At 40.2% G+C, this 14,756-nt stretch overlaps 1 protein-coding gene across 3 annotated transcripts in view; it reads right to left on the minus strand.

Annotated features, from left to right (window-relative positions):
• LRIG3 (leucine rich repeats and immunoglobulin like domains 3) overlaps positions 1–14,756 on the minus strand; it is a 53,348-nt gene that overhangs the window by 14,611 nt on the left and 23,981 nt on the right. For all 3 annotated transcript variants that reach the window (XM_023257178.2, XM_023257177.2, XM_023257179.2), the window contains 8 exons: positions 7,633–7,764; positions 6,699–6,842; positions 5,543–5,686; positions 5,098–5,241; positions 4,561–4,704; positions 3,555–3,635; positions 2,580–2,651; positions 119–190 (listed from right to left, as the gene is read on the minus strand). In XM_023257178.2, coding sequence (XP_023112946.2) covers positions 119–190; positions 2,580–2,651; positions 3,555–3,635; positions 4,561–4,704; positions 5,098–5,241; positions 5,543–5,686; positions 6,699–6,842; positions 7,633–7,764 — 933 coding nt within the window. The remainder of the gene's footprint in view (positions 1–118; positions 191–2,579; positions 2,652–3,554; positions 3,636–4,560; positions 4,705–5,097; positions 5,242–5,542; positions 5,687–6,698; positions 6,843–7,632; positions 7,765–14,756) is intronic.

Genomic DNA, 14,756 nt, shown 5'->3' on the forward strand with positions numbered 1-14,756 from the left:
AATACTAAGGACCTGCTAGACACTTTTCATAGACACGTGATCTAGGATGTCATACCTCATAAGAGCTCCCCCCACCATGTTTTATTTGAAACCCTTGGAAGGAAAAAGAAAAGCTTACAATTGCTGAAGTTTCTTCATCTGTGAAAATGCATTGCCTTGTAACGACATGATTGCGTTGTCACTCAAATCTCTGAAAACAAAATACATTAGAGCGAATTATGGTCACTGCATGCCTCAGGGAAAGGCTGGGCCCACACTCCTCATCCCATTTACCGAACTACTCCATGCGCTAAAATATATAAACCATGCAACTCCAGAAGAACACAAGAAACTTAGATCAAAGAACATCTATTTGTATCCAGAGGTAGGTTCTGTTATAGTAAAAGAGATTTGCTTTATATCATTATGTACAGGTTATTTGACTCCTAAGGGCCTAAGCTGTTCTGCTGTATTTTTTAAAATAGTTATATGGCTTGTTCTGCTGTGATACTTTATTGTTTCTCATTATTCAAGTTAGTAACTTGAGAAGTTAGAACTTCAGAAGTTACTGAGAGTAACTTTTAAATACACAACTAAAATTCTTCATAGTTATCCTTTTTAAAAAACCCATCATGCATCAAATCCTTTCTATGACATGCACTGGGTTAAATGACTTAACATTTACTCCTCACAGCAACCCAAAAGAAGATGGTTTTACTACCTTGTTCAGCATGACAGGCACAGCTAAGATGCAAACTCCATTAGTTTCAATTTCAAAACCTATGCTCTTAGTAGCCCATTCTGCAACACACATGTATGTCACTGCTAAAGACGGTACCGCGTTCAGACAAGATGTACTTGCCGTAACACACTCTGGGAAGCGCATTAGTAAAACCAGAGAATATTCTAGGCTGACTTTATTTGTAACTAGTACCTCCAAGCAGTTTGAATTAAAGCACTCTCCACAATGATTACTACTCCGGTTTTCTTTACAGGTCAGAGTGTACAAAAAGGATTTTGAATGAGATGAGGGGCAAGAGAGGACAGAGTGAAGGTACCAAACATGGGCAGAGAAAGAGGCTGGGAGAGTCAAGAAGGTTTAGAAAGCTAAAGCCGAGGTCAATACTCCACTGATCCACTAATTCCACTTTCCCAGAAATGGAATGGGTCAGATGACAAACCCTTTTGGCTAGTTTCCCTCTGAAAGCAATTTGTTTCAAGAAGTCCAGCAACACTGGCCCGCCCTTCCAAATTCTGCAATGCAGAATCACCCTCCTCCAGCCCGAACTGTTTTTGTCGGTGTGGCTAGCCAACCAAACCTCCCTCAAACTAACAAGTGAGTCAGAAGACAACAAGGTGGTCGTGGATAATGGTGAAATCTTCCCTCTTGATACGCAGTGCAAACACGGGTACAACCAAATGTGTATTGTAAATCAGAACATCTTTTGTCGAAGTTAATAGTTATTAAAACTTTTGGCTACAAACATTCCCTAACAGAGTGGAGACATTTAGTATCACTTTGTACTTTTGCTGGACAAGTATAAAACACAGATCCAGTTGTAAGAAGCTGGTCGGTTCAAGCTCATGCAGGTTTCGACTCCTACCAAGGTTGGCTAGCTTGCCTTCCTAGTGGCTGGAAATATCCGAGTCCCTGAATGTCATTTCAAAACTGTGTGCCAGGAGTTGCTAAGAGGGGGTGGTGCAGAGCTCGTGGAGGTGAGAGCTGCTCGGCACAGGGACGCCTACGGCAGAGGCAGCCCCGGTTTGAGTCCTACTTCTGTCAACTGCTAGCCAATGGACTGGTAGCAAAATGGAAAAAGAGAAAGAACAAAGGTGGAAAACAGACTGTCTGCTTTACAGTTAACCACAACAACAAACTACTAAAAGCCTCCCAGTAGTGCTACTAGTCTCCTAATGTCATGCCTGACGACCGCGGGGAGTGGTCTTTGTATCTTTAAAATTCAAGTCACCATCTTAACTGTTCGATGGAATCAATGGACACTCTGGACTTCCATTTCTTCACTTCAAAATAAAGGTAGTAATAGCTATTGAATAGTTTTTCCTTTTTTAGAGACGGAGTGCAAGCAAGGGAGAGGGGCAGAGGCAGAGACAGAATGTTAAAGCAGGCTCCACACTCAGCGCTGAGCCCCATGTGGGGCTCGATCCCATGACCCAGGGATCACCTGAGCCAAAATCAAGAGTCAGACACTCAACCAACTGGGCCACCCAGGTGCCCCTGAATAGTTTTCTCATGAGGATTAAATGAGACTGTATATAAATACCTGGCATAATGCCTGACATGTATATACAATAAATGGTAGGTTTTTGAAAACTAAATATGTCACCGCTTGAGAAAAATAACTAAAAGAAAACCCAATAACGTGCAGCAACGTCCTCAAATGCAAAGGAAAATATATACCTATATACTGCCATGAAGATATAGATAGGTAGACAAATAGGTACAGGATAAGCAGATGTGTAAATATACTTTATGGTACAGAAAGGATGCCAACAAAATTACATTCTACTTTATCTTTCATGACACATAAGTAGATAACCATCTCAGATTCCTCTAGGGTAACTAAATTCCAGTCACTCACAGATGTTCTAATGCGTCCAAACCAGTAAAGGCTTTTTTGGTAATAGATCGAATCCGGTTCCCCTGGAGTATTCTGGGGAAAAAAAAAAATTACATTGGAACAGTTAAAGCCATTTGGGGATGGAATTCTCATGAAAAGAATTGCTTTTAAAATCATTTGTGAATAATTCGATTTTCTTCAATTAAATAATGTATCCTGTAAAAATGTTATCCATGCCATCTATTTCAGTAATACAGTTCAGCAGGGTCTCAAAGCATTCAGCAGAGAACTCAGCAAAAGTAGGTATTCAGTAAGTTACTCTAGCAGTTAAATTAAAGCAGTGATTTTGAAAGTCTTTTTAGGAAGAGGTAGAAACTTTCTTCCAAGTAAATGGTCTCAAAAACTATAATCAGTAAAGAAGATATAGTGGAGATCTTCTCTTTACCCTTCCTCCCCATGGACACTTTCATCATCCACAGAAGCTTAGGGCTATATGAAACTCAACCCGAAAACTTAAAACCCAGAATCTGGCCATCTACAAGGCCACTTTAAGGCTAAATAGAAGCAGGTTTTCCTCCTCTACTGCTTGGAACCTACTGCAGTACTATCAGTGGACACTGGGTCACTCCACTTAAAAACTCCTGTGAGCAGAATACAACTCTGAAAGGTTCAAAATGGCGGACTTAGTAAGCATATTAATTTTTATACAATGATAATCCCAAGAGCCTAAGCACTCAAAAACAATTTAACACTCTTATCTAGATACTAAAATAAGTTACAACTCACCAAAGTGTTGAACAAAACCACCATCCCACGGAAGAAAAGCTAATTAATACCCATCTTGTGTAACAATACTCATTTGGGAAAATGTCCAAGGGAAACGACCAGATATAAAGCCTCTAGTTCTAAACTCTTCCAAATGTGAACCTGTAGACTGGACCTTCAGTGAACGTGTAGGTCAGAGAGTGAGACAAACATGAAGCAAATCCTACTCACAGCCGCCTCAGTTTGTCAAGCCCAGAGAAAGCACCGTTCATGTCTTCAATAGTCCAGGAAATTTCATTGTTCTTCAGATCCCTAATTATTGAAAGAAACATTACTGAAACCGGTACCAGATATTTAACACAAGATACAAACACTCCCCTTAGAGATATGCTCAAAAAGTTAAGATCACCGCCCAGGTGGCATACAATTTGTAACAAATTCTTCATGATCCCTCACATCATCTCTACCCCTTTCAAAACAATACAAAATTTTCTCTCTCCCTGCCCTCCTCCCTCAACAACATTTTAAGTATTGCTGCCCAAAAATCAAGACAGTTGAACCTGTCCTATTAATTCCTCTATCAAGATGACTCAATTCTGAAAGACCTGAACAGTCTGAAAAATACATTAAACTTTAAAACCACAGCTCCAACCACATTAGCAGGAGTTGGCCAAAGCACACAGCATGTCTTTCAATTATGTCATGCTTCAAATAGTGAATGGAGCAAAAATTTCTGACAGTGCAAAAACCAAAAACCCACTGCACAACGTTAAAATGAACATTTCAGAGATATTTCAAAGGTCAATTAATCCAAAATTTTCTCTTCTCTTAGGAGATGGATTAAATCTGGATATAACTTGTATGATAAACAGGCATCTTCCTTTGCTGCCCTTTGTAGATCTTTTCACTCTGGGTAATTTCTAATCTGCATTTTTATAAAGAAAAATCAGTGGATTTACAATCGTTTCCCCTTTGAGCAGTTACCAACTTCCTGGAGATCTTGAGAAGGCTAAGTGTAATCACCAAACCAATCTGATCGTTGTCCTTTTTAATCCCTCTAAGAAACACATATGGATGAAATGGACCTATTTTAATCAAACTGATCTGGGAAAGATTAAGACACTACTTCTGAGGCTGTAGATATTTCCTTCACAACAAAGGAAATCTGCTTGGAGAAAAGTGGGCACATTTAGGAACCAATTAGGTTCATGTACGGAGAGCAAAATGTGTAACTTACAAAGTCTTTAAACTGGAAAGCCCCCGGAAGGCACAATCAGCAATGTAGCTGACTTTGTTATTCCCAATGTGCAGTGTATTTAGTAAGCTTAGGCCCAGGAAGCTTGAATCATCCAACCTCGATAAGTGATTGAAAGTTAGGTCCCTGTAAAAACAAAAAACAAACAACAGCTTTTATTTTCCAATTCAACACAACGATTTGTTTTCTAAACAACAGGTGATATATATAACCACAATAATTCTTATTTTGACACTCTGCCTTCTTAATAATACTCAGGTAAACATTGTTTCTAATCCTAGTAACTAAAAAAACTCTCTTTATTTGAAAATAACCGTCACTGATTTAGCCCATGTGCCCCAAAAGTCAAATAGCAGAGTTGGCTTCAACTTATCACAACAAAAATATGACTAGGTTGCATGTGAAAAAAGCTGTCACCTTGGAAACTTTGTTATGAAAATTTCACAGATCAGTGGTAAGAAGCTCATGCTCTGGCATGATCCCTGCTCTCAAACCTGGGGAGAATAAAAGGCAACTCACAGCTCACTGAGTTTCTGGCAGAACTCCCAGGCATCAGGGCTGATCCTGTTGATGGCATTTTGGCTGAGATGAAGTTCTTGCAGCATCAGCAAGCCGTAAAGCCAGCCTTTGGTAATCTCTGTTAGGTTGTTATGGTCCAGCTGCCTACATTTACAATAAGAATCAAAAGCAGGATCAAAAGTTCATTATCTAGTCTTTTCAAAGGAGACATATGATTACAACCTATTACATATTCCTATTGTTACAAGATGTTTAGCTTTTGTGATATAAAGGCATCAGCCAAAAGTACCATGTGCTTCTAAATTTCAGTCACATTACCTGAAACAAAACTGGGTATTAAATGAGGAGACTGTAACATAGGATTTCAAATAAAGCTACTGCATGTTCACTGCGTGGTCCATGGTCGTACTACCTAAGCAGGAACTGTAGGATAAGCCATACTTACAAGATTTCCATGTTGCTCAGCCCCCAAAAAGCTCCATCCATAAGTTTTGTTACTCCATTTCTTTGCATTTTCAGAGACTTCAGAGCACCAAGCCCTTGGAATGTGAGCCCATCTACATTTCTAATCTTGTTTCGGTTCAGTTCACTGCATTGGATATAACAGTTAAACGGTTAGCTTATATGACAAATTCTGGAGTTAGTAATAAAATGCAACATTACTATAATATAGTTAAACCAGCCGGTGTTAAATTACATGGAATGTTTTAAATTACTAAACATTTTTAGTGAGAAGAAGTTTGATTTATTAGCAGTGAGGGCATTTCCTTCTGAAACGTGTGATGTATTTTCAGAATGAAATACTGAAACTAGACTACACTTTAATTTCTAAATGGTCATCTACTCAGTATATTTGTCTCTAAATTATCCAGAGTGAGAATACTGAATATAATGTTAAAGCATGAGGTCTATTTCGGGGGCAGGGCCGTCAAGCTTAGCTTGCTTACAAAAGTTGGTTGGTTACTCTCTTTGACGATTCTTTTTATGTTTAATGCTTTCTCTTTAAGGCAGTCCTTTTCAACCTTGGTTGCACACTGGAATCACCCGGAGAGTTTTAAAAATTACCGAAGCCTGGATCTTACCCCCAGAGGTTCTAATATAATTGGTCTAGGGTGTGGCCTGGACATTGGGATTTTTAAAAGCTCCCCAGTGTCTATAATGTGCAGCCAAGGTTGAAAACCACTGTGTTGCAGAAGCCTGTTCACAGATCATTCCACTGCTATTAACGAGACAGTTCTCTGCAGCCACTTAAGCTATCAGAGCCTCCTGGAGTTGTCGGTATTATTCTCATAAACCACAGCTGTTGAGAGTCACCCACGATGTCTTCTGTGCCACAATGACGCCTTTGTGTGGAGATTGTTCAATGATTACACTGTGCATTCCTTCAGTAACAATCTAACCTGCCCTGTCAGGCAGGAGTCTGCACTAGGTGACTGTGAAGGCTCTTTCCAATTCAGAAATTCTACCACTCCAGCTCTCGATGGAAAGACAGCCACATCCTTGCTTCCAAACTCCTTCGGCCATGTTGTGGATTTTGGGCAACAGATGCCAAGGGTTAGGAGGAGCTGAGGAAACAATATCTAAGAGAACATTTTACTTACAGGTGTTGTAGTTGGGACAGTTTAAACATCTTGGGGGGGATAGCCGGGATTCGGTTCCTGTTCAGCTTCAACACCAGGAGTGTGTTGGCCAAGCTGTCAAAATACCCAGGTTCCATTGAAGTGACCCGGTTGCTGTTGATATACCTGTTAAAAGTTTGAAGATGAGCTGCTCTTTCTGGTTCTTTGGAAAGTTAAAGCACAAACATTCTCTGTGTTATAATGTCCAGAGAACCTAACTATCATCTGTAACAATGGACACTTTAAAAATTAAGTATTCAGGTCCTTGTGGACCAACGCTAAACTAGGGTTCACACGTACTGCTCAGGAAAGAGTGACTGGAATATCTGAAGGTTATACAAGTTTGTTAGAGATGCTTATCCAATTTTTATAAAATTCACTTACTAATGAAACAAGCAGTGGTTTAATTTTTTCAAAGGAGCACTTTTAACTCCACCTATTTTTTCTAACACTCAAAGGAGGTCTAATTTTTTTTGTTTACATTTTTTTTAAATGTTTATTTCTATGAGAGCGAGCGAGCATGGGGGCACACGAGTGGGGGAGGGGCAGAGAGAGCGGGAGACAGAATCCAAAGTAGACTCCAGGCTCGGAGCTGTCAGCACAGACCCTGCTGCGGGGCTCGAACTCACGAGCTGTGAGAGCATGACCTGAGCTGAAGTCAGACACCCAACCGACTGAGCCACCCAGGTGCCCTGGATGTCTAAATTTTTTGTAATCCAAAAGTACAACAACAAAATAAAGATTGTGGTTATTTGGGCTTACAGCAAATTACACATCAATAAAAGTTAAATGGCTGATACACCAGCAATTTTAAAAAAAGGCAGATTTTATTATATCCTAAAGTTGATTTTTTGTTATTATTACAATGATATTTTCATCGTAGGTGAATATTTTTGTTAAAGAAGAACTGACTTACAGATATTTGAGTTGTAGGGGTGGAAGGGGAATTTTAAGCTCTGAAATATTATTGCTGCTCAGGTCCAAAGTTTCGAGGGATTGAAACTGTTTCAGATGTTCAGGTAATACTTCAACAATCCTGTTTCCAGCTCTGGAATTTAAGGATAACACAGATGACAAGGTTAATAGTACAACAATCTGAAAGGCCATTCCTAATTTGTTCTTCAGAATTATGGAAAATTGATTGCTCTAAACTGTACTTTTAAAAGTTAAACAGCAACTCTTAAGTCACTTCAATTTTGCCTTAAACAGTAAATCATAATATTAGAATGTATGAAAAACATTCCTATGTAAATCTGAATGTGTTTACCAGTTGTGGTTACCTAGGTGCTATGCACTTAAACTGATTTTTCTTTATGTTATTTTATTACCAGTCCTTCTTCCTTACCATTTTATTATATGTTATGTAAAATGACTAGCACCGAGTTGGCATTCTAGGTACCGGTGTGTTAGTTCCCTATTCTTTTTCTTGATTCCTAATCTATTTCTAATTCTTCTCCTGGAGAGTACCCACACTATAGGTACCAATAACCTTAAAATAATCATCAGGTTGGGGTTATTTTTTAAAGCCACGCTAGAGAGCTCTCTTTTTCTTTAAGAGACAGCAAGTTTCAATGTATTGCTATACAGTCTTCAAAAGCAGTGGATGTGCTCCAGAGCTTTGAATATTATAGAAGTATTACATAAAAAGCACACCAGTCTAAAGAATTCCTAGAGAACTAGATTAATAAAGTTTGACATTAACAGCCTTAAACACCTGACCACGATGACCAATATGGTAGGTAGCCATATGGAGCACTTTAAATTAAATTTAAATGTTAAAACTCAGTTCCTTAGTCACAGTAGCCACATTTCAGGTCCTCGACAGCCACATGTGCTTGGTGGCTGTCAAATGGGTCAGTGCACATACAGAATATTTCATCACTGAAAGTTCCACTGGTGAGCCCTACATAGATCACAAATGAAAAACAAAACAAAAAAAGAGGCCAAGTCAATCTCTTAAAAGGTCATTAACACAACAGCTTTCAAGGGGAAAGTCAGCATTAAATGACAGTCTTGTTAGAGAACAGGAATCAAACTGATGTGCGAGCCATCTTATTTGTCATATTAGATCAGGAAGTGTGGACTTCTTAAACCATCATTTGGCGGGGGAAAACAACATGTCAAGGTAGGAAGCTAGGAAGGCCAGGATGAAAACAGAGTCCACCTGCAAAAAAAGTCTCTTTACAATCCAAGGAACAGGGAGACAATCTGAAGGCTCTGGGCAGAACTCTGTGAATGTCACATGCTGACGTTCTTATACATAGTCTACGGTTAAGCCTCATTTAATGAGAAAACTTAGGAAATACAGCTCATATGTGTATCTTTCTACCAATAACTTATTTCTATAGTGCTTTCAGTTTATTCAGCTCTTTTGCATTATTATAACTCACAGGCCTCTCACCATCTCAGAAGGTCCCTGAGTTAGGAGCACCTTGTATGTATTTTCACAAGATCCTACACTGTGTTCTGACATTGCACTTTTACACTGCTGATCTTCTCTGCCAAACTGTAGTGAAAGTAGGGATAGGTCTCTACCCATGTCTTGGATTGTATATGAAATCTAATAATGTTGAGAACGTCTCACATGTCAAGCCGAGGCTAAGCATTTTTCATATGTCGTGCCATTTAATCCTAATAGCATTTCTCTAGTGTAGATATTATAGATAACTGCAAAATTAAGAAACTAGAGCTTTTAACCTAACAAAGCCATATTGGTCCCAAAGCAAGGCTTATTTCATAAAACACAGTGTCAGATTTATTTTGGCAATTCAATTCTTATATGGAGATGCACGTCCAGAAAGGGCCACTACTTCCCACTCTTGCAGACATGTTTAACTTCTGGTTTCAAACTAATGTGGGAATCAACACCGGCTCACAGAGCCATCACCATGCCAACAATAAGGATGCCCTGGAAACAGGGTCTCCCCAGTCTTGCTTGTACCCCAGGAAGATAACCCACGTATTTGCACGTATTTGCCATACGCCAGAGCTTCTAGAAGACCAACACTCTGAATAGGCGCCAATGTTGGGTGCTGATTTCCCTGCCAGAAAGGACAATAAGGGGAGAAAACAGGTTGGATGCTTTCTATTTAAACGGCAAACTAGGGGCGCCTGGGTGGCTCAGTCGGCTGGGAGTCTGACTTCGGCTCAGGTCATGATCTCACAGTTAGTGAGTTCGAGCCTGCACTGGGCTCTGTGCTGACAGCTCGGAGCCTGGAGCCAGCTTGGGATTCTGTGTCTCCCTCTCTCTCTGCCCCTCCCCTACTCACGTTCTGTCTCTTTCTCTCTCTCTCAAGAATAAACAGTAAGAAAATTTAAAAATAAATAAAAATAAAAATAAACAAACTAACAAAACTTGTCAAAATACTGTTAAAACCCTCCATATGTTACTTTTAAGGACTGCAGGGATTCATGTCTTGATCCAAGTCATCTGGGAATCTATGTTTTGAAATAATCCTATACAAGGTAACAGGCATAGGTGATGTGTATCTTAAGAACTGAATTTGTCTGAGATAATAGTAAGGTTAAAAAAAATAAAGGATTAACAGTCCTATTTACAAGTAACAAATATCAAGCCCCTTAGACTCCCATAAAGTCTTACAGACTTTGTTTAGAGTCAAGTCAGCCATGACCTCTGATTTTGACCATTTCCCACATCTGGATTTGCCAGTGTTTAAACTCCTTGATCTAGTTGTGAGGTATAGGGTAATGCAACAGAGACAATTAGTCAATTTCTAGGTCCCGGAGATGGATTTAGTCCAAGAGAAAAGCCACAGGGCCTTAGGGTCAGGGTGTGTGGGTTAAACAAAACCACACTTTAGGGGACAAAAATGTTCTCTTAAACACATAACCCAAATGTTTGCATTACCAGGATGTCCTCCCACAAACAGTAGAGTAACCCTGAAATGCCCCTCTGTCTCCACCCCCCTCTTTGTCCCTAGTCGCTACCTCCCATCAAACTCTGCATCTGGTTTTGGCCCCCAGGCTGTCTGACGCTGGTACAGCTACACTTAACGTTTAACAACACAAAGAAAACGCTCAGCTATAGATTTTTGCAATAAACGGAACAACCTGGTTTTTTGTGGGAAGGAGAGGGAGGCCTACAGGTGTCTATCACGTTGGTCAAATAAGGCTACAGGTTAGATAACAGGCCATACAATCTTTGGTTTATATGTTCGTTTGTTTATTAAGTAATTATGAACAAGGTATTAAAACTGCCAATTACTTGAGTGACGAATAAAATTTTCCTTGCAGTTAAAGTATGCTCCAGCCAAAGCCAGCAATTTCCTGAACTGCACACTTCCTAAATTGCAGTGTGAAAGTGCTCAGTTACAGACGGAGTGTGCACAGTGCCCTCTTTGTCAGCCCTGCTTCCTCGCACAAAAATCCCTTACAACTGCCAGGATAATAGTCCCTGTATCACAGAATTTTAACTCTGTTCTAATGGAACTGAATTAAATCCAAATACCAGTTTCGTATTAGCTCTCAGACTAACTGACAAATAACCACCTGATATGTACCAGTTTAAACAAAACAAACTTGCTTTATATCATGCAAGAGTTTTTAAAAAAGGAGACAGCTCCATTAAAAACTAGATTGAAAAACCTTTCTAATCACCTAAAACCCTCAAAATAAACATAATTCTAATAGAGTTGGTCACAAATAGCCGCTTCTAAAAGACAAAGATTCAATTCAACTCCAGCTTTAATTTTTCTCCAAATATGGATAAATGCCAAAATTGATGAACACACTGAAAGCACTGCATTTAATATTTTTGGCAGGATATGTGCAATGCTTTAACGAAAACAAAACAGTGTGAATGCTTTTTTCCACGACTTGATGTGGAAATGCCATCTCTGCATTGTTCAAAATAGACAACATGTATGTCGTGTAAGTACTAGAAGGCATTTTAACCTTGTGCAAATCCACCTAAAAAGGACCGTGAACATTTTGGTCATCTGTGTCTGTTGACAGTACAAGGTGTTCCATGGTCAAATCACTGCTGAGGTCAAGTATAATTAGTCCCTTGTGGACACACACAGATTTGGGGGCTTGGGCTGTCGGAACGCAGATGGTTCCCTGAGGCTTCCAAGAAGCCACAGGAAAAACAGGAGTCCCAGGTATAGCCTTGGCTTCTCAGGACCAACCATGCTGGTTTCACTTTGTTGCTATTTCCCACTTCCGGCCCACTTTACCCAATACCTTTAGAATGCCGAGGCAAATAAAGCTTACCATTTGCTTATGGGATATTTGCTCTGTGAGTGCTGAAGATCTAACAAGGAACAAGATGGATATGGTCCCTGACCTCACAGAGCTTACGTTTTGGTGGGGCAAAGACGCAGGCAGATGAAACCAGTCACCAGAGTGATAACTGCTGTGATAAGACTGCAGTGGGAGAAGAACGACCAGCTCTTTACTTTTTAGGAGTAAAAGGTGGGGGGGGGGCAATGGTCAGCAGAACTTCCCAGAGCAAGGAGACAGGGCTAGCGCTCCAAGCAGAACCAAGTATGAGTAAGGCAGGGCTTCCCTTGGAAGAAATGAAAGAAAGAAAGCCTTGATGGCTGGAGTAGGGAGTTCCTGGGTCACGACTGGGGAGAGATGAATCCAAGAGTGAGGTAGCTGGGAGAAGAGGAGTGCAGGCCAAGTGGGACCCTGTAAACCACTGTAGGCACTGGACCTTTGTCTCAATCAGCTGGGGGAGGAGGGCAGAGGACTTCGAACGTGGGGTGGCAGTATCAGGTGTGCATTCTAGAAAAGCTGCTCTGGCAGTGGTGGGTAGAAACACTGGTGAGGGCAGGTAAGACCAGGTGCAGGAGCACCAGCGGGTGCAGAGGACCAATGGCGGTGTGTCGGGATAACAATGACCTCTGCCTAGCGATCAACTTTGGGGGTGAAGCACCATTCTTCATCTGGTTCCCCAGGACACAGGCTGTGCTTTTCTCCTCCCCTGACATACAGGCTCAGGTTTCCAGTTCTGCAGCCTCTGGACACTGGAACCCAATTCAGCACCACTCGCCACTACCACTCGTGTGTTGTGCCGCTGACATGGAAGGCCTTGTAAAGCATGGGACACAGACTAGGATTGCGTCTCGCTCAGGTCTGAGATGCTACTGAGCAGAACAGCCCTGTACTGGCATTTTAATGTCTGTAACCGCTCGGAAAATGGACAAATGTGTTATTCCCATCTATAAGAATGTCCCAATTTGTTCTGATACTCTCAACACCTGCACTGAATGTAAACCCAGACTAAATTATTAACAGTAAAATATAACTTTCGAGGCTAGTGACATGATCACTTGGTGTGATGATTTACCTCCTGACTCACTACTATCTCCACAAAGTGTAAGAGTCTCAAAAGAATTTCATGGACTCTTAAGTGGATATAAATGGTATCTGTTTATTTCCAGAGTCTGAGAGTGGAATATTCTTTGTGAGGAACCAGAGTATCAGTTTTTTTTTCACACTGGAATTCCTGAACTAATTAAACTGTAGCGTCTTGATGAATAAGAAATATCTGTCAATAGTTTCAACTGTCTCCTACATACTGGACAAGGTAACAGGCAGCTTAAAGTTTCTCAACTGTGATGTGTAAAGACGTGCAATCTTGGCTATTCGGAGAACGTTATATGCATGTGGCATTTACCTTTTAGAGAAGGTGTGAGCAGTAAAGTTCACTCTGAACCATATATGTTGCAATGCCCCCTTTTCTTAGAACGCATTACTCTAACCACATCACTTATGTCCAATTCAGTGACAGCAGCTAACAAATTGCCCAATCTGTGGTCTTTCTATACAACCACAGGACAAGCGTATTAACTGTATTGATGGGGACCAATACAGTGGGGGTTGGCCTGGCCCCAAGGAAATACTGATTTCTATATATAATTCGCAAACAACCAGTTTAGCACCCATTTATGAAAGAATTACAAGTTGTTAAAGAAAACGTTACATTTTGCAAATACATTAAAGGTCACTTACACTTCCAATGATGACCTTCTCTCCCCAAGAAAATGCTTCCTTGAAAACTACCTTGGCTGAAATAACTAACACCCCATAATATTAGGCTTCTTTTAACAGAGAGACTTGGCAAGCAGAGAGCCTCTCCCAAGCAGATAAAAATAAACTGTCTCTGCTCATCTTTTTTTCTAAAAAGATAATTAAGAAGTTTCATTAAAAGAACACATGTTCAGACTGGTCCGCTGGTACTGTGGCATCAAAGAATACAGCCAATTGAAGAAACTTTTGCAAGGAGAAAGATTCTTGATTAAGAACTAATGATACTAAGCAGCAAATGAACTACTGTAAGGAGCAAAGAGTTCTTTCAGCTAAAAGCCAGGTCAACATAAAATATAATTGTCTTTTGGATCAAAACATGAATGAAGATGGCCATATTTTAATATAGAGGTTCTACAATAATCAGGGCCTTCTTCATGTGCCAATATAATACATGTTATTTGCCAATATAAATACATGTATTTATAATACATGTTAAAAATGAAAAAAAGAAATAGGGGTCAAAAACCCATTTGATCCCCAAGTGTGATCCCCTGTTTTGATCCCCAAGTGTGAATTCAACTTAAAAATCTTTTTTAAGTTTATTTATTTTGAGAGAGACAGAGACAGCGTGAGTGGGGGAGGGGCAGAGAGTGGGGGGGGGGGGTGGAGAGAATCCCAAGCAGGCTCCACACTGCAAGAACAGAGCCGGATGCAGGGCTCGAACTCAAAAACCGTGAGACCATGACCTGACCTGAAACCAAGAGACAGACGCTTAACCAACTGAGCGACCTGGGTGACCGATGTGTGAATTCCATTTAGTCCTTTATGTAAACAGAGATTTCAGGGTGAACCCGCTAATGTTAAATGTCAAAGATACTTACTGAACAATTATCTGAATCTCAATTTAATTACGTACAAAAAAATTTAATTTCTAAAATTTAACAATTTTCTCTACCTCTCTTGTGAGGCAGAGGCTTTCCATAAGAGAGTTTCATATGCCAGACCACTGTTAGAGTTCAGCTGTGAGTTTGAGTTTCCCCTTTA

This window comes from Felis catus, chromosome B4 (genome assembly GCF_018350175.1).
Source record: "Felis catus isolate Fca126 chromosome B4, F.catus_Fca126_mat1.0, whole genome shotgun sequence".
NCBI lineage: Eukaryota > Metazoa > Chordata > Mammalia > Carnivora > Felidae > Felis > Felis catus.